General features: G+C 39.0%; 1 protein-coding gene across 1 annotated transcript in view; it reads right to left on the minus strand.

The window, feature by feature from the left end:
• Positions 1-3,680: 3,680 nt before the first annotated feature.
• Casd1 (CAS1 domain containing 1) overlaps positions 3,681-19,126 on the minus strand; it is a 41,711-nt gene continuing 26,265 nt past the window's right edge. The window contains exons 11-18 of the mRNA XM_051151980.1: positions 17,546-17,665; positions 16,414-16,570; positions 15,127-15,206; positions 12,619-12,720; positions 11,114-11,254; positions 10,187-10,264; positions 5,765-5,857; positions 3,681-4,955 (exon numbers count right to left, since the gene is read on the minus strand). Of these exons, the coding sequence (XP_051007937.1) occupies positions 4,689-4,955; positions 5,765-5,857; positions 10,187-10,264; positions 11,114-11,254; positions 12,619-12,720; positions 15,127-15,206; positions 16,414-16,570; positions 17,546-17,665 (1,038 nt within the window). The 3' untranslated portion in view covers positions 3,681-4,688. The remainder of the gene's footprint in view (positions 4,956-5,764; positions 5,858-10,186; positions 10,265-11,113; positions 11,255-12,618; positions 12,721-15,126; positions 15,207-16,413; positions 16,571-17,545; positions 17,666-19,126) is intronic.

Raw genomic sequence — 19,126 nt, forward strand, 5'->3', positions numbered from 1 at the left:
ACCCCAAAACAGGGGAAGTGGAGACAGTCGAGTCTGTCTGAACCAGTGAACTCCAGGCCAGTGAGAAACCTTCTCTCAAAACAGAGGGCAGATGGCTTTTGAGGAATGAGACCACAGGGCTCTACACACACACACACACACACACACACACACACACACACACACACACACACACACTCTGGAGGGGAGGACAAGCAGTTGAATTACCCATGTATTCTGAGAGCCTGACAAGATTTGCTGACTGCAGGACGTGGTGGGGTGTAAGAATAAGGTTATCAAGAGCTTCCATTTTTGTTGGTCTTGGAGGAATGTGGTTGCTATTTGCCAAGGTGGGGAAGGACTGAAAGGTTTGATTGGTCTGTTTCACGTGTGGCTGATAATAGGCAAGCTTCGCCTGCTGTTTTAATGGTTAGCTGTCATTTAAAATAGCCGAACACACATAGCAGATGTATATGTGAGTTCTAGTTCAGATAGAATATGAACTTCATAGTCATCAGCATAGAGATATGCCAACTCAGGCAATTAGGTAAGGCGCAGTAAGGAGTGGGTTCAGAGGTCAAGGGTCAAGGGACTGGGTTTGGGGGAATGCAGTTTAGATGGGGAAGATGTGAAGAGGACCCATAAAACAAGGCTGGCTTTTCAGATAGGAAGGAAGTAAGCAAAACAAACAAACAAGCAAGCAGAAATTACACAGAGGCAATAAGAAGATGGCTGCCTGGGGCCCAGGAAAGGCGAGCAGTGACAATGGGACTTAGCAGGATGAAGGTCCTTGATTTCCCTGACAAGAGCAGTAAGAGCAGTGAAATGAGATCCTCTACTCTGCTTACTGCCCCCCATGCTCACAAGAACACCCCATGTTCAGAAGGGAGGACATCTTCAATCTGGAGTTGCAAGCTTTACGGAAGTAATAGGGTCTGGTAAGATAATGGGGCCAGATGATTAGAGAAGAGAAAGTACTTAGTTTCACAGAGATGTTTAAATTTCACTTTCTAAAGGAATTAGAGGTAGGCAGGTGAAAAGGGTGAGAACACAGCAATACGAGGAGGAAGAAGAGGCACAGCCTTTCATGGGCTGGAATTCACATTTTAGAGACCAGTGATAATGTGGAGAGCTTTGCCCATCAATTAAAAGGAAAGGTGCAATTTTGTCCATGGGAGTCAAAATGGTTAAAGCATCTGTAATCATTCTAGAAAAAAATGTGTACTTTTAATAGTATTTTTGAGCTACAACTTCTAACCAATTTTCATTATTAGGTAATTCTCCAAAATACACGTACCAGTGGATATTAGTAACTGAAACTCCAATAGAGATGGATTTCCGTGAACTTTAGCACACACATAGGAGGTCAGGGGACAGTTTGTGAAAACTCTGTCCTTCTAGGGTCCCATGGCAGAAAGAAGTATAACCACTGAGCCACCTTGCCAGCCCCAAGCCTTTTCTTTTTAAATATTGATTTATCTCATTTTTATTCTCCAAGATTTAAGTAGGTAACTTCCAATTAACCTGCTAAGGACGTTAGTTACAATAAATAGACTGAATCCTTTTGAAAAATTGTTTCTTATCTATAAGGCTTCGTGAATCTTCTAGGGAATTTAATAGTAGTTTTAATTTTTGTAATACATGGCACTAGAATAAATTTTATTGAATAAAAATGTTTACCAGTGCTTTTAAAAAATGAGTGTCTAAAGTTTTAATCAATCCATAAAAAACTACCCCAAATATGACCAAACTTTGTATTTACAACATTTAGAATAATCATCAAAGTAAAATATTTAGATAGTTAGCAACCTATCATGATTTTTGTTTATGTAACAAAGGAAGATGTTATGTTGGATGATATAAATCCTACTTCCGTGTATACTAGCATATTAGTAATTTATTGTTATTCAATATGAAAATGCCTATTTGGTTCTTTCAACACTTGCTCAATTGATAGAAATACTAATCTACAGAGATGGGGTTCTCTCTGAGGAAGTGCAAACCCTTGCTAGTATTACTTCTTTTAGTGTCTACTTCATGAAGTGCTATCCTTGGTTCTGTGAAATCTATCTATCTATCTATCTATCTATCTATCTATCTATCTATCTATCTATCATCATCATCCATCTACCTATAAAAATATCTGTAAAATATTAAAAAGAAATATTAATATGCTTATTATTAAAGTTAAGTTTATCAAATTTAAAAGCTTTCTAGCCTTGAGATAAGAAAGAACTTGTGGAGGGAAAGAATGCATCCATTAAAGAAGCTGCAGTGTTCTTATGATGAAGCACTGGCATAGCAACATCATTTACAACCATCACAAAACCCAGCAACATGCTCTAACGCAGCCAGGTGGGTAGTGGGGGAGGACACGGGCTGACATAGCAACGTGCTCTAACACAGCCAGATAGGTAGTGGGGGAGGATACAGGCTGACAGCTCTATGATTCTTCCTCAAGAGACATAAGGGGAAGGTTTGACATAAGAAGCACAAAGGGACGTGGGAAAATTGAATCATCGAAGTAGCTTGGAGACAGAAGCTAGTTTCCTGAATGTGATTCCTACCAGAGAAAAAATCTGAGAACTGTGTTTTGCACTCCTTAGACAGCGAAGCCACTTGTTACGGTGAGTCACATGCCCAGCCACAGTCAGCTTCTACACAGATGCCATCCTCATGGTGACTTCTGCAATCCCTTCTTATCCTGAGGACAGCCCAAACCAAATCAAATACAGTGCGTTTCAAGTATACATTTAGAAAAGCCATTGTTTTAATTCTATTATATATAGTTCTATCTTAAGAAGTTTTTCAACTTAAAACATGCCATGAAGAAATAGGGCTTCTCGCTTAAGTTTTAAACTGGAGTTCAAATAGAATGGAAAAACTTATGCATACTCTTGGGCATCATTACTGAAAGATATAGTTGCCTCCAAACCATGGAGAGAGAACCGCTCATCTTTCTCTTTCAATTGTTCCATCAAAAAGAGTCTTCTTCAGGTGATAAAACTCACAAGCTAAATTAAAATGCACTCTGCTCATTGGCAAGCTACATGAGCAAGAATAATGTGAGCACGGTGCCTGGAAGTTTTTGATTTATAACTATACAATTCTCTGCTTACAAGGCTGCCATCCAGGAGGCACAGCAATGAATCATTACAATTGTCTATCTGGGAAATGTCAAAAGATTAAGGAAGGGCAGACGAAGTGAGGAAAAGAGAAAAGCACATTTCTGTAGAATAAATATTTCCCAGTTAATGGGAATGTATCAGTTGTATATAGGTTTGAGAATTATAAAACTTTTAAATAAAGCTACAAATAAACCCCAATGCTTAAATTTCCCTGTTGGAAGATAGAGAATCATCATAAGCTGTAAGAACTAAACTGTTCCTTCTCAACTAGAACCCAGTGACTTACCCCTACACATTAAGGGTTTGATAAAGAGAATACATTTTTGTAAATTGATAAAAAAAAAAAATAACTACACATGGCTTGATACTTTAACAATATAAAAATAAGCATCCACTGAATGTTTATTTATGTTTAAATTACTCCTTATTGTCACACACTATGAACAGAAAATATATCTTACCACACACAAAATAAGAGCAAATAAGTGCAATATTTCATACATTAAAATTCATAATCAGATCTGTACAACAGATAAATAAATGTATACCTCTAACAGTTAGCTCATTAAAAAAAAAAAAAAAAACAAACCTGAACAAATCATTTATTGTCCAAAGTCAGCAGTTTACTTAAAATTCTACTATGATCATACATTTCAATCAAAAGATTTGGAACTTCACTGCAATGCACAGGTTCAGATTGATAAATAGTTTTAAAAAAATGAGGGAATAATAGGCAATACCAAAATGGCTATAAAGAGCTTTCCAAACATTGGAAATAATATGCAATACTTAATTAGCGGCCAGCAAACATTAGTGGGATCCACAGGGCAGTTTATTTTTATCCTGCCATAGCTTAGGGAAAAGAAAAACAATGTTCAGATTGGAAGGAAAATTTGGCCTTTTTAAAAAGAAGCAACGACAACACCCACAATAACAAAACCTCAACCCAGAGCTTTAGAACAGCTCTGTGAAGGGCAAAGTGTACAAAGATTTAGGCTTACACACCTGCAAACCACAGCGAGGAAACAGTCACATGGGAAACACACAGCGGCTATGAATACATATGGGCTAAAGACACACTGTTTCTCATTCCACATCATTGCACATAAGACAGAAAGACACACTGCAGGTCACTTCGGTACTAAGTTTTCAGTGACGTAGGAGGTTCTGTGAGTACAGATGCAGACGGGACGGTTACCACAAAGTTACAGGACATCAAAACACTCAGTGGTGTCACTAGGCTAATTATATTACTTACATGTGTTTACTGGAAACTCGGTCATTTCCCTGCCTTCATATGTTAACTATCATCACCTATAAATGGACACAGATTCAGTAGAAAAGTCTTTTCTACATGCACTCCTGTATATACATCCTGGGTCCTTGCTTTTAAGCATTTCACATTGGGTATATACAGTGCTCATATATACAATCACACAAGTTCAACGGACATCACAAAACTGTCCTCTTGCCAAGTGTTTGTATTTACACAGTCCTTAATATCTTCAGACAGATGATTTTCCTGTCTAGACAGATGCAAAGTAAGCCCAAACAGTTTTGTTTTTAGGATTTTTTAGGAGCCTAGAGTCTTGATTTATCTTGAATGGAGGATAAGATGAGCAGTCCGCCGAAGAATGCAAGTGTACATGCCAGCCTTCTGAAGAGAGACGGGTTGTCCTTAGGAATAATGACCTGTGCGAGGTCTGTAGTGATCTGAGAAATTTCATGAGCCACGCAAACAAAGATGAAAGTGCTGACGATGATGTTGAGAGTAGGGTTGCCAGGAACCAGGACCAAGATGCCCCTTGTGTCTGCTGCCAGCCATATGTGATACTGACAAATAAACAGCTAGGGGGAAAACACTTAGGAAGTTAGCTGTGCACTCAGCATCAATGACCAAATCATTAATTTCTCCGAGCTGAAATCTGTGATAATGTTTTACCTTGGGGTCTTTTCGGACCCATGTGATTCTCACACCCTGGAGCCTGCTGTACACTTTGCCCCCTATGCAGTCCCTCTTCCAACTGAGACAACCATAAAATGATGGAATCCTGACCAGGGAACTTGGGAGAACTTACCTGACCTACTTAAGAAGGTCACAGACCTTATACTCTTAAAAAAGTGCCTGTTATAACTGCAATATGGACTGTGTGAAAGCATTTTATTTCAAATAACAAAGGTCAGAGCTGGCAGGACATTCTTCAAACCCATGGCTTAAATTGATTTTGTAGATAATTTTTTATCTTTTCTAGCTCAAACAGTAATGAATTTCACTATCTTCCCACAGTGTCCAGTCATATTAAAGTTACATTACTAGAGTAAACATTAGAGATGTGGATTCCAGCAATATTTAATTATGGAGATGAACAAAAAGTCAAAATCTCCCTAGTGTGAATTAATTTATATCTGGCTTAATGTTTTTCTTTTTTTCCAAGCATCTTAGTTGTAATCAAAAGCTTGAAACAATGTGAAAGAATGCTTTGACAGTTACCTGCACCTAGCTATTGTTAAGAAGGCTCTAAAAACATTCCCAAATGCTTTATGATTGCTCAAATTCCACATTGGACCTAACTTGCACATTCACATACACATACATATGTGTACATACACACATACGCTCAGCTGCCTGTGAGAAAGCAAAATACTAGAATACCAACCTCTAGTGAAATTTTTCCAAACCAAGCAAAAAATGAACTGTAAACAGAACGGGCATATCCAGGGATGTTCCTTATCAGGATGAAAGCCACAATCTATGAGGGAAACCCAAGAAAGGTAAATACCATTAACACATTTATTTACAATAACTTGAATGAAGCGTAAAGGGTAGCTGTGTTGTTTATATTCTTGAATTTGATATACATGTTTTTTAATTGATAAATATTGGCAGGGTATTTTGGTTAGAGTGCGTCCAAGCTGGGTTTGTATACTGATGAGTAGTGCAGACTTGAGGTAATGGAAGAGGAATGTTTTACTTTATGTATAACGGAGAACAAACTACCCCAAACACCAACCCCACCCCACCCCACCTCTCTGTGTAAAGTTGATATATTTTTGCTCCATTTATAGAGTATCTGCCAGGCCAATGGCCACTCTTTCTCTTTAGATATTACAAATTCCTGTTGTGGTCTGGATATGAAGGCTCCATGAAATGGATTGCTGCACTGATGAGTTCCTGGCTGGCTGGGCTATTCTTGGTGGAACCTAGGTGGAGGAAGTTGATCAGTGAGGCTCTGCCTTTGAGGAGCATGCCTTGTCCTTGGGCCTTCCTTGGCCATCACAGGGCAAGCAGCTTTGACAGGCCACATTCATGTCGAGGCGTTCTGCCTCACCGCAGCCCAATGCACCAGCACCCACAAACTCCACGGAAACCTATTAAGTCATGAATCACAGCAAGACTTTCCTCCCTGAAGTTGCTTTCCTTGAGTATTTTGTCACAGTGACAGAAATCCAATGAGCACAACCTGTCCTCCGCTGACACGGATGTTTGTATGGGAAACAGCGGGGCCACAAATATCGTCAGGTTGCTGCTGCGGAGCCTGAGAGATGACATGCACTTTGTACAGCATTTACATGCAACCGTTTTCCCTCTGGATTGTTACTCCAACGTAATCTCTAGTTGGGGGCTCCTAACTGTCATCCCTCTCCAGGATCTTTCTGCACAAGGTATTGCCCTGCTTTTAAAACTTCCAATTCACAGTTTCATACCTAATAACCAGCTTGTTAAGCAAAGTACTATGCTGAGAATTCATCTTCCTTTAAAGTAATGAGACATTATACTTTTTTAAAAAAGAGGCTGCATTTTCATCACTATCTTCTCTTAGAAAACGGTTGGGACAGCCATTTAAACTTCAGAAATGCCTCACTCAAAAGATGCAGGAATTCTCTGGGGGAGCATAGTAGGAAGGAAGTGAAAGAAGGAATGTGGATACTCTGACCAGAGAAACTCTCAGACAGGATTCAACTGGTGGCGATGGCAGAGAGATATCAGTCTGGCCTGCCTGTGCCAGTTCAGGCACTTAACCTGGTCTGATTTCTCATCAACACAAATGGGGATGTAATATGAAAACATGTCCAGGTATTTATTGAGGCATATATTGGGGATCTTTAAAGAAACTGAGTACAGAGTGAACAGCACAAGCATTACAGACTTAGAGGTAAAGATCAAGCGGGGAGACCTATGTCTAATTAATGTGCTATTATAATGAGCAATGTAACACAGGTGTGAGGTTAAATACTAGGAAGATGAACACATATGCATACAATCCCTCAGGCTGAGTGAGGAACACGATGTCCAGGAAGAGTACCAAAAAAGCCACGTCCTCTCTCTCTATCTGGGATCTGCCATTTCTCAATGTGCCCTTCATCTCTTTATCATATTGATCATATTGAAGTCTTATGTTTTATCATGTATTTAATAAATAAGGGAAAGAGAAAAGTCAAAGAAATAATAACCACAGAGAGCACAGTTGACATCTGGAAAGTCATTATTAACTTCAAATGAATACAATGATGTTTAAAATTGGGGTAGTGTTGTACCTTCCTGGGTACTATTCTAATCATTTTCTATACACTCTTTATGGTCAATTCCTTGTTCTGTAGCCAGTCACTGCTGGAAATTCCTACCAAGTCTGAGAGGCAAAATCACTAAGTTGAGATTCAAAAGCTGACACAGGTTGGGGTACACTCAGGGGTAATGTGCTTATCATCTCACATCACACACACACACACACACACACACACACACACACACACACTAAGGGGGTGGGTGGGCATGGTGGCACACGCCTTAACCCCAGTACTCAGGAGGCAAAGGCAGATGGATTGCTGTGAGTTTGTTCGAGGCCAGCCTGGTCTACAAAGCGAGTCCAGGACAGCCAAGAGTACACAGAGAAACCCTGTCTCGAAAACACACACACACACACACACACACACACACACACACACACACACACACGCACACACAAAACCAACCAAACAAAAGATAGATAGATAGATAGATAGATAGATAGATAGATAGATAGATACAGAGAGAGATAGAGAGAGGCGGGGGCGGGGGAAGAGAGAGAAATGAGGAGTTAGGCTTGGAAATATTTTCAAATGAAAGAGCAGGAACTGTGTACATGGTTAAAATCTTAAAGGAATTTCCGCAGATGTGCATGTGCTCTAATCACCCCCGCCCCCTCTCACTTTTCAGCTCTCAGGAGACACACACATCCTCTGCTGACATCTAAGAATAAGCATGCAACCAAGTTGGAAGAGTGTGGTTATACCATAGGAAGTTTTTAGATGCTGTTGACATTTACAAGGTGGTACAAATATCCTTAAAGAGAAGAAAACAGCCAATAAAATGAAAACTTGCTTTAGTTTATACTCCTTGCCCATTCTTGTACCCTACAAGAAGCCGTGGTCCTCACAGCAAAGGTATCTTCAGATATGTGAGCATGTGGGGGTGGTTAAGTAGGAAAGACTTGGTACTATTCTGTTTGCAGCCACTTTCTCCTTTGCTCTCCAACTGTTCTGTCTGGTATACCGTGAGTGCTAATGTTCCCTCTCATCCTGTGAGTCACAGCAATGACATTTTATAAGTTGTACAAAAGCTCCTGGTAAGTGGTGCCCTTGTCTACAGAAGTAATAGAAATGCCATTCAAAGACAGCACTGAAAACGTCATAGCCGATAATGTCTAGAGAATCTCCCACCTGTTTGGTGCTACAGAATACCCAGAAGCTGGGAATAAATCAAACAGTCCCCACACTGAAGAACACTCAGCACCTAGGGGAGGATGCTCCAGAAACTCTCCATGCCCCTCTGGGCTGGACAATTCACCCTTAAGATTTTAAGACATAACTTCCTTCAAAACTCTGCTCTTTCATCAACAAAGGTTAGGAAAAACACCCAGGCTTTCAAAGCAATCTGGATCTACAGTCCCCCACTGATGGTCATGCCCTATGACGGGCTGCAACTGACCTTCTGTTTTGAGTCCTCACCAGACTCTGCCCCCTTTCCAGGCACGATCCCACACTTCTTTCTATCTTGGCTCTCTGAGTTGCAGCCCCAGTGTCCTGCTTGAAGGTCCTTCAATGTGCCATGTTCCCTTTCCCTGTGGGGCCTGCCCAACTGTTCCTTCACTCCCTCCATTCTCAGGGAAATGATCTGTGATCCTTGACCCCATTCTAGCTAGGTCATATACCACCCATTAATATATTCTCATAAAGTATGATATGCTTCTATTCATAGTTATATGGTTATTATAATAATTTGTTACAGAATATTGTCAGTTCCTCAAGGGTAGAAATTGTGCTGGATCTGGCAATCGCCAATATCTAACATGCAGAATCAAAAGATTATTACATGAATACAAAACACTTAAATGAATCGCCATTAAACTCTACATTTCCTGAGGACAGGAGTCATATCTTTTTCAATCCTGAGCCGTTTATGATCAACATGGAACTTAGCACAGTAGATAATTAATAGATAAAATTAAATAAACTCAAGCAAATATTTAAAATGTGCACATTATTAGAGAGTTAAAATGTTTGCGTGTGACGTGTGTGTTCGCAAATGTGAACGTATATATGTGTGCAGGGCAGAGGCTGACAGGGAGTGTGCTGCTCAAGTGCTTGGCTGCTGGGGATGGACCTCGCCAGCCCTTGTGCTCTGCACAGCCAACATGTCACCCACAGAGCCAACAATGTAGTCCTGGGATTAACGTTTTCTAAGTTACAAGTGCTTAGCTACACAACTTTCAAACATGAGATAGAAGAACCCTTTGAGGGTGATTTTAATAGCTCTTACTGTAGAGAGAGAGAGACAAGGCTTAGAGATTTGGTAACTTCTCTACATTTTCTGGGGTTTGGACTCTATTTCTGAGTACTACATTCTTACACAATCTTCTCAGTGAATAGTTCTCTCAATCGACATAATTCTTTGGTGGTGAATGTCTTGATTTTATTACCTGGGAGACTGAGGCAGGAGGATCATGAGTTTGAGGCCAGCGTGGGCTACACAGTATGAAAAGCATCTAGAATTTTTTTTTTTTAAAGAAAAAGCCTTGTAAGAAATCAAGAAAGATAATTACCTGTACCACGGAAACAGATGGGTGCAGCTCATTACACTCTGCTTTGTTTTTACAACTGCTAGCCCAGATGGAATAGGTCTAAAATAAAAATGCACAGGTCAAATCACAAAAAGGCTAGCCCTTAAACACACACAAAACAGAATGGCTTAGTTGTTATCTTCTTTTCAACTTGTAATCACTATGCTATAGAAAGAACCAATGCAGGCTTTTGTTAGATTTGTTCGCTTACTTCAGTAGGATCAACTATCGAAGCATAAGAAAGCAAAAGAGAGAGGGGTACACAGAGACGTGGACACGTCTGGTAATCTGGTCATCACCAGGCAGAGCTGGGCTCTCCATCATCAAAGACTACAGGGAGCAGCCAGGCATGGTGGTGCACTCCTGTAATCCCAGCACAGGCAGAGGCAGGCAGATCTCTATGAGTTTGAGGCCAGCCTGGTCTACAAAGTGAGTCCAGGACTACCAAGGCTACACAGAGAAACACTGTCTCGAAACAACAAAAACAAACCAAAAAAGGCAAAAACAAGAGTACATGGAGCTGGGCAGTGGTAGTACATGCCTTTCGTGTGGATCTCTACAAGTTTGAGGCCAGCCTAGTCTATGGAGGGAGTTCCAAGACAGCCAGGGGCACACAAAGAAACACTGTCTCCAAAATAGCTAGCTAGCTAGCTAGGCAGATAGATAGATAGGGAACATGGTATAATTTTTCCCAAATTGATTGTTCCTATTTCACTATACTCTCAGCTAGTGTTTGTTCTTAACTTAAATATGCATTCTATTTAGAACTTATATCGAACTAGAAAAAATACAGTAAAAAGTTTTAAAGTATTGATTTAAATTAGTTGATTACATTGCCTTGTTATAAGGTTAATTTTCTCTATCAGCTAAAAGTTTAGAAAATCAGAGACTTATTATTTTGAAACTTACCAAGAAAGACACTACTGAAATAAATAATAGAAAGTTGGAAATTTTGTTTGAAAAAAGAGGTTCACCCTTTCCTTCAGAAAGTATTTGACGTCTCTGTAAAGCCAGATAAATGAAGGCAAACAGCATCCCATGGAAGACTACCTGGAAACAACACAGAGAAAATTTGTTTTGAAGTTACCTCTCAATACTTGGTTATTGAAAACTGTCTTTATAAAATTAAGTGGGCTAGCAGCTTTTAGGACTTTGGAGTGGCTATAAAAAGTAAACCTTGACAGTAAAATAAAGCCAACAACCGAGTGACTACTAGAAAGTGCAAGTCAGGAGAGCAAGTATGCTGCAGGGGTAGACCCCCCACCCTCCACCCCACCACCTCAAGGTGTCCTGGCAGCAAGGGAGGGAAGAAAGACAAGTTATTATTTCAGCTGAACCCAGAGCCTTACACAGGAGAAGCACAAACTCCTCTGCTGAGCTACATCCCCAACCATAAAAATTTAAACATTCCAACCTCTCCTAAACATTCTCCAAAAACACTAAAGCACATCTTATACAACCCCTTCAATCAAAGCAGGCAACAATACTACAAAATCTGAAATTAAGAAAGAAACAATGTATATTAAAAAAAGGTGGTGGGGCAGAAGGCGCACAGGCATTTTTTTCTCTGAAACAAAAATAACAACAACAAAGAAACAAATTAAAAAACCACCAAATAATCAACAAGCAAATAAAAAGAGACACAAATAACTATAATGTGATTTATCACTGCAATGGACTGAACTTTTGTGTCCCTCAGTTATCACCCTGCACCCCCTACCCCCCAAAAAAAACCACTCTCTGGTATGTGGAAAACAAATTTCTATCTGGAATTTAGAGGTTTTAGTTGGGTATGTGGGAAGCGATCAGGTCATGAGGGTGCAATCTTTATGAGTAGCGTTAGTGCCCTATAAAACAGACTGCAGAGAGCACCCCTGGTGAGAACATGACTGCTCATGATGCAGGAAGCAGGCCCTCACCAAACACTAAATCTGCCATCACCACAAACTTGGATTTCTCAGTCACTGGAGCTGTAAGAAATATGCTTTGTTGTTCAGGAGTCAACCAGGCTATCGTGTTCTGTTTTAGGCTCCCAAACAGATAAGCACATCCTAGCAGATTAAAGAGACTTATAGCAGAGACACTTTGTTTGTATGTGGCTTGGAGATGCCATAAGCTACACTGGAAAATACACAGATGTTAGAAAACAGGAATGACACAGAATGCTTATCTGAAAGCATGCTGAGAGACAGTAAAAGACAGAAAGAAAAGAGCAAAGAGTCAGGGGGCTAGCGCTGACCTAGTGCTTTGCATTCTCATTTCCTGCTGTAATGAGAAAGGGTGCGTGCGTCTGCTTAATTTACTCTCGACAGGTTTCTTAGATACTCTAAAACTAAGCAGAAACAGACAAGAGGGCAAATAATTTTCTAACAGTATAATTTGAGGCATCAAGATATCACAAAGTAAATACATACGTAACGGTCTAACCTCCATCTGAACCACCACTCATACACGTTCCCTTTTAGCTCGAAACACTTGGAAAGTGGCCACAGAGAAAAGATCTTCTCAAATGCACCCTAAAAGAAGGAATGCAGACAGTTAACACTATATCATTTTGCTTGTCAGTGCTTGTTTTGCAATTTTATTATAATCTATATGGGTTAAGCTAGGGATTAAACAAAGGCTGTTCACATTCTTAACTTCTGTCCAATTCATTTTAAAATATGGCTTCATTGGAAATTCACTTAAGAATAAATTTATTTTAGCTATGGCCAAAAAATATTTAATACTTTCCAAATTTATTTGTCTTTCACAGGAAAGCTACTAAAACTATAAAATTTTGAAAAAGTAAAAAACTAGTAATTAGAAAAACATTCAATTGTAGAGTTTAATCTACACAAAAAGGCTCATATTCACTAGTCAGACACAAAAATACAAAATGCTTTAGCCAATATGATATCAATATCCAAAAAAATGATTAAGATGAAATATAATTTGTTTTCCTCTCAGTGTCTTTAATTATCTATAATTATTAAAGTTGAAAACCCCCTGGATTAGTCTCTCCAATCGGCCATTCCCAAACGCCATGACAGCCACAGTTTCAAGTTTTCTTCTGTTCAGTTAGTGAATAGCCCCCTCTTATCAATCTGACAGCCAAGAAAATGTGGGAACGAAGGGGCAAAAGTCTTGGGTACATTCCTGCACACTAATGAAGCCTTTCAAAGAGAACAAATCCTCAATATCGACTAAAGAATGCCACAAAGCTTTACTAAGGAATGTCCTATCACTGGACCTACTGCAACAGCATAAAAAATAATTACTAAAAGCCAAAGGAAAATATGAGGATAATACTTCAGATACTGCCGAATCCGTGTGTCAGAAGAATTTAATCACCTTAGCAAAATGCAACTGTTTCCACTTAACCACAACTTCAACTGTACATAAAATAGAACTGTATCAAAATTTATTCTGCAGAAAATTTAGGCTCGCTCTTACCAAGACTGCCAAATAAAGTCTCCTGGATTACACATGTATACATGTACATATAGTTATGATCAAATACAAAACATAACGGGTATAGCTCTACGAGATTTATATCTACTATGACCCTGGTAACCATCTATATGAAGATTATCTGTGTATAAATGCATTTGTAACTAAAAAATTTATTCCTAATTGAAATTTATTTATTATGTCACCAATAAAGAAGTTTTACTGAGTACTGACTTCCTGAAAAGTCAGTGGGCTACTCTGCACTGTGTACTTTTTTATCCTTATCCTGGGGTCAAAGGTGACCCAGACCTGGGGAAGGTTTTTATTCTCACTATTTAATAATGAGTGAGCTTCTAGAATGTTGGGTATTTGTTTTGACCTATTTCTTTATACATTTGCCCATTGTTTTATTATTTTATTTATTTCACATGGGAATGAAAACTGGGTGTCACACAGAAACAAAACTGTTTTAAATTATTTTAAGTATGGAAGTGTTATATTTTCCAGCATATAAGACAACTGGGTGTATAAAACAAATGATATAATATTAGCATTATTGATAGAGTTTGGAATATACTCACGATATAAGACTACCCCTCTACCAATATGCACCCTGTGTGGCGGACTTGGGCATGGGTCTATTTGCAGGTGCTCAACTTTGCAACTGATTTTTTTGGTGTTAAAAAGGTGTCTTATACACCAGAAAATACAGGAAGTATAAAAGCCTAAACACCCCTCCCCAAAATGCTCTGCAGAATTAGCTCAGGCCCCACCCTACACATAGCAAAATATACCTAACGGGCATTCACATTTGACATAGCAAAATGTAGCATTGCAAGTCACCTGCAGCTTCTGCCAAAACTATAGATATTCAAATTAAAATATTTTGTTGTGAGGAGCATGCTGCCCAAATAGAATGTCTGCCTGATGGATTGAATCAGCAGATAACAGACTTCCATTTTGCTACATCTACAGAAAATCTCAACCACTAAAATAAAGGATATAAGGACAGCAGCACAAAAATTACCAACATCTTTTAAATTAAGCATATTAGACATGTGCAAACCCTCTGCACCCAAGTTCATTTTACTAACTGTCTAAAATTTACTTTGTGCATTTACAGAAAAATCAAGTTAACAGCTTGATGCAATGAATAATGCACAAACTAGGCTGCAAATTCTGTCAAGAGAATTTTGATCCTTACTTAGAGCATGTCTCATAAGAGACATTCAATAAACGTTTGATTGATCAAAGTCAAGTAAAATGGATCTTGAACAATTGCCAGAGGAAGAGCTTAAAATTGCTCTTACAACAAAAACAGTGGTAACAAAGTAGGTAGGGTCTCAAAAGAACTACAGCGAGCAGTCAACTACAGAGTGACACTTTTATTATAGTCATTAAAACATGAAGCTAAAATACTCTTCTCACAAGCCTTAGTAGAGTTGAACTTTAAAATATTGTAAAATACAAATCAAGAAGACCACACGAACCTGAGAATATGCCAGGAAACATATGCACAGCAGCAAAAAGGTGAGTTTCAACAGTAAGCCAAGATGCCAGAAACAATTTCCTAGATGAGAAAATATGCAACATACACAGCAATATAAATTTATATTAGCAAACACACTGAGGACACCCTGTTCAATGCTTTTGCATCTTGAATGTTTCTCAGAATAGCCCTTGATATGTAAATGGTAAGTATGGAATATATATGAATGTGTTTAGGGCAAAGGAATCAGTAGAAGATTACTGTGAGGAACGAGGCTACAGTGTATACCTGAGGGCCCACATACCTGCTGTTCATCTACTAGGCATACTCACTTTAAGGTACCCCTTGCATGCAATGTTACCCATCACTATTGAATGTTTCCACAAAGTGTACAACCATATGTTCAATGCAATGTTCAAACTCAGGTTAAATACTAGCTTAGGTAATACTGATTAAACATAAAGTTCCAGGAAGTGTAAACTGCCCAAGGACTAGGATTTACCCTTGCGGCACATTTTAACATATGCATACTTCAAAGTCGATGGTTAAAGTTTATGCATTTTGATTAATGTCTGAAGTTTCTGAAGAAAAACTGTACTCTAAACCTATAGACTGTGCACAGATACTAATGAATTTTAAAGGGGTTGTATAGAAATGTTCCTGGAAACTTATTTAACATTTTAATGGAAGTCAATGAAAAAAAAATTCTGATAGCAAGTTTAAAGCTGAAAGTCAAATACAGCTTTAATATTAATTTTTTTTAAAAACTTAAACCCAGAAGATTTTATCTGAATGATATGATCATGAAGAAGCTATATTAAGATAAACAACTGTAGCCTGCATGAACATGATCAGTAAAGAGACTGAGAAATTCGGAAATGACAACTTTGTAGGTAGGGAAGTAGGTTCCTTATATGTAAAATAGGCTGATAAAAATGCCCAAACAGTTGTGCAGAAGACAAACTATAAACTCTTTGACACGTGGAAGCTTTTGCTGGTGAATGTTCACTCAGACTCTCCACATAGCTAAAAAACTACACGCAACGGAGCTGGCAGGATTGAAGGACAACGTGGGAAGAGGCCACAGCTCCTCTCTGGCACTTCTGCCACTCTGCTGCACCAGAAGACACACAATATAAATGTACACTCATATTCTGCAATGCTGTATTGTATTGTGCAGTGAGCTACTTGGCTGTATTATCTTAGAAACAAGTTTTACAACAAAACTGCTAAAACCACACACACACATTTACATGGCCTACATCCTTTAGTAAGACAGTCTATTTACCGTTTGCCTTTTTTTGGATTATTTGTGGCCACAGTGCTAAAGTGACATATATGACCATGAACCACACGGTGACCAAGGGGACAAAGTAATAGAATTGATAAGGTCGATCCATTACGATACATAACACCACAACCAGGAAGTTGAGACGAAATAAGACCTATGAAAATGGAAAAGAAAATGGTTTTCGTTCCCAATATACAGAAAAAGCAAAGACAGATTTTTCTGAATACAATAATACATTTATTAATCAAATAACAACCATCCAAGTGTATTTTACCAATCTGTGAAGTTTCATTTGTCCCACAATCACTATAGAGTTTAATGTATTTGTGTGTTATTACACTAATGAATTTCCAGTAAAAAAGCAGCCAGAGCCATCCTATACCTAGTCACAGGAAATTGTCCTCTTTTTGCATAGAGGGAAGAAATCATACACCACCCTCTGAGGGTCAGTTTTGTTGGCAGAGATTCAACTGTCTCAAGAAAAGGATGCTCCTTCCATCTCCTGCTCGATGATGATTTATCCTCTTGGGAAAAAAAATGGATAGGTAATAGAGATCCAAAGTAGTATGACTTCCATTACAGTCATTTCAGATACCACTCTAATTTTATTGACAAAATATAGACTGTAAGCAGACCTCTAGCAGCCCTGTCCACTGACCCTGTGACCCTGGGCCGAGTGTTTAGCCTCTCCCAGCCTCTGTTCCCATCTGTGACCATGAGAACATCTCAGGGTTGCAATACAGGGAAAGGAAAGTGGGATGTTTAGAAACTGCTTAGCAAGAGGCAGAAAGCCAGTAGCTATTAATACTCTTTTAAGGCAGGATAAAAAAAATTCATGATCATTTCAGGTAATTGTGAACCTCTATTCAAAACTGAAGAAGACCAATACAGTGATCCTTTGAGCACTGGGTGCTATTATATATGCATCTAGGTTACATTTTCCTTCCATCGCTAGTAAGTTATCTCAAACGACTACACAGTGAACACAAAGATACAACTTCAAAATGATATTTCATAAGTCCTAATGGTTCATGATCTCAAAATCCTATTAATTTTTTTTTTCTTAACAGATGGAGAGAAAAAGCATGCTGAGTTGAAAGAAAAAGAGAATAGCTGACTGCATTCTTACCTGACATACTCTATGGATTCCAAAATCTCCTTTGACCCAAAAGTAAGAGAAGTGCCCATATCCCGTCTGAAACAGATATGCGGCCACCAGAACTCGAATGTGCATATACACAGGCAGAAACTGTTGACAGAAACGAACAGGGACAGTGGTGATGGCGCAACTACTCTTGAAGTTTCCTATTTTCCTAACAGAATACGTTTCCTATTTTCCTAACAGATGGAAAACAAAACAAAACTAAATAGCCAACGGACTACTTATAATTTTTTAATTTACCTAGCAAAAGAAATTGCATTAGACATCTGGAAACACAATTACGAGCTATCTCGGCACGCCCTTTGAAAGCATCTTGTTTGGAACTCCGTGTCACATCACCTAAGCGCCAGAGGTGCTCACTGCATTGTTTCCAGGGAACTACAACTTCACAACGGAAACACTGCACATTTTAATCTACACGGCAGTCCCAGGAAATGTCACCTCATTTCACATACTAAGGGACCTAATCGTACTGAGTCATCCGCCTTTAAGAGTGCAGCTACTGTCCCTACAATGTAACTAGTATACGCCTTTAAAAAGCCTTGTAACCACTAAGCTTCACTGGCTCCCATTTACAGCCATCTGGTCACCTCTGAAACTATCCAGCCTTAACACTGCTTAGGGTCACTGTAAGATAATGTGAATTTCCCAAGTGATTGTAGGAAAAAAAAATAACCTAAGTGGATACCTTAAGTGGACTTTAAGGCCTCAAGTGTATGCATTTTGGAATGCACCTTTTTCTTTATAAAGAATATTTTACTTGAGGGGGGAAAACAAACAAGCAAACCCCAGAGTGAACCTATAAACCTACAACATAATCATATGCATTCTGCATAGCCCCTACTCTGAGCAAATAGAGCTGCTCTGACTCTGAACGGGACCCTTCATATGCTTCCATGTCATCTAGCTTCTGTTTGCCTGTCAAAGTACCATCAGGCTCTCCCAAATCTTCTTCTGTTTACTAGAATCCTATTTGCAAACCATGGGGCAATGGTGTCTGCAATCAGCATTTGTGAGGCTGAGGCAGGAGGGGTACAAATTCTAGGCCAGCTTGGGCTACCCATCGAGGTCAAGGCCCATGCAGCTTCCAAAATAAGACTGTTGAGACTACTGACAATACCAAGGCCTAAGGCTAGCTAGTAGTGGAATGCTTGCCTAACACTCCCCGGGCTAAAAAAAAAAGACAAATCCAATTTTAATAAATATATTCTACTTACTTATTTTTTTAAAACTGTCATTTAAAAATGTTAACGTAAAGGCAATAGTCTTTCTAATTTGAAATTTTTGAACTTAGTGTAAATTTATTATAATTAATTATACTTAATCTGCTTTCCTCTGAACAGCACACTTGAGCTCTGAGTAGCTACAGTGTCTTGGCCAACACAGTGGAGTGTGGCTGCAGAACCACATACTTGAGACACATCTCTCTGTCTGACATCTTGGCAAGTATTGGAAAAAAAGATGTCAAACCTATGTTAACCATCCTTAATTACTTTAACCCCTCTCTATAAAGCAAATTTTCAAGTTCCTTCAAGGATGAGGCTGGGA

Source organism: Acomys russatus, chromosome 10, assembly GCF_903995435.1.
Source record: "Acomys russatus chromosome 10, mAcoRus1.1, whole genome shotgun sequence".
Lineage (NCBI taxonomy): Eukaryota > Metazoa > Chordata > Mammalia > Rodentia > Muridae > Acomys > Acomys russatus.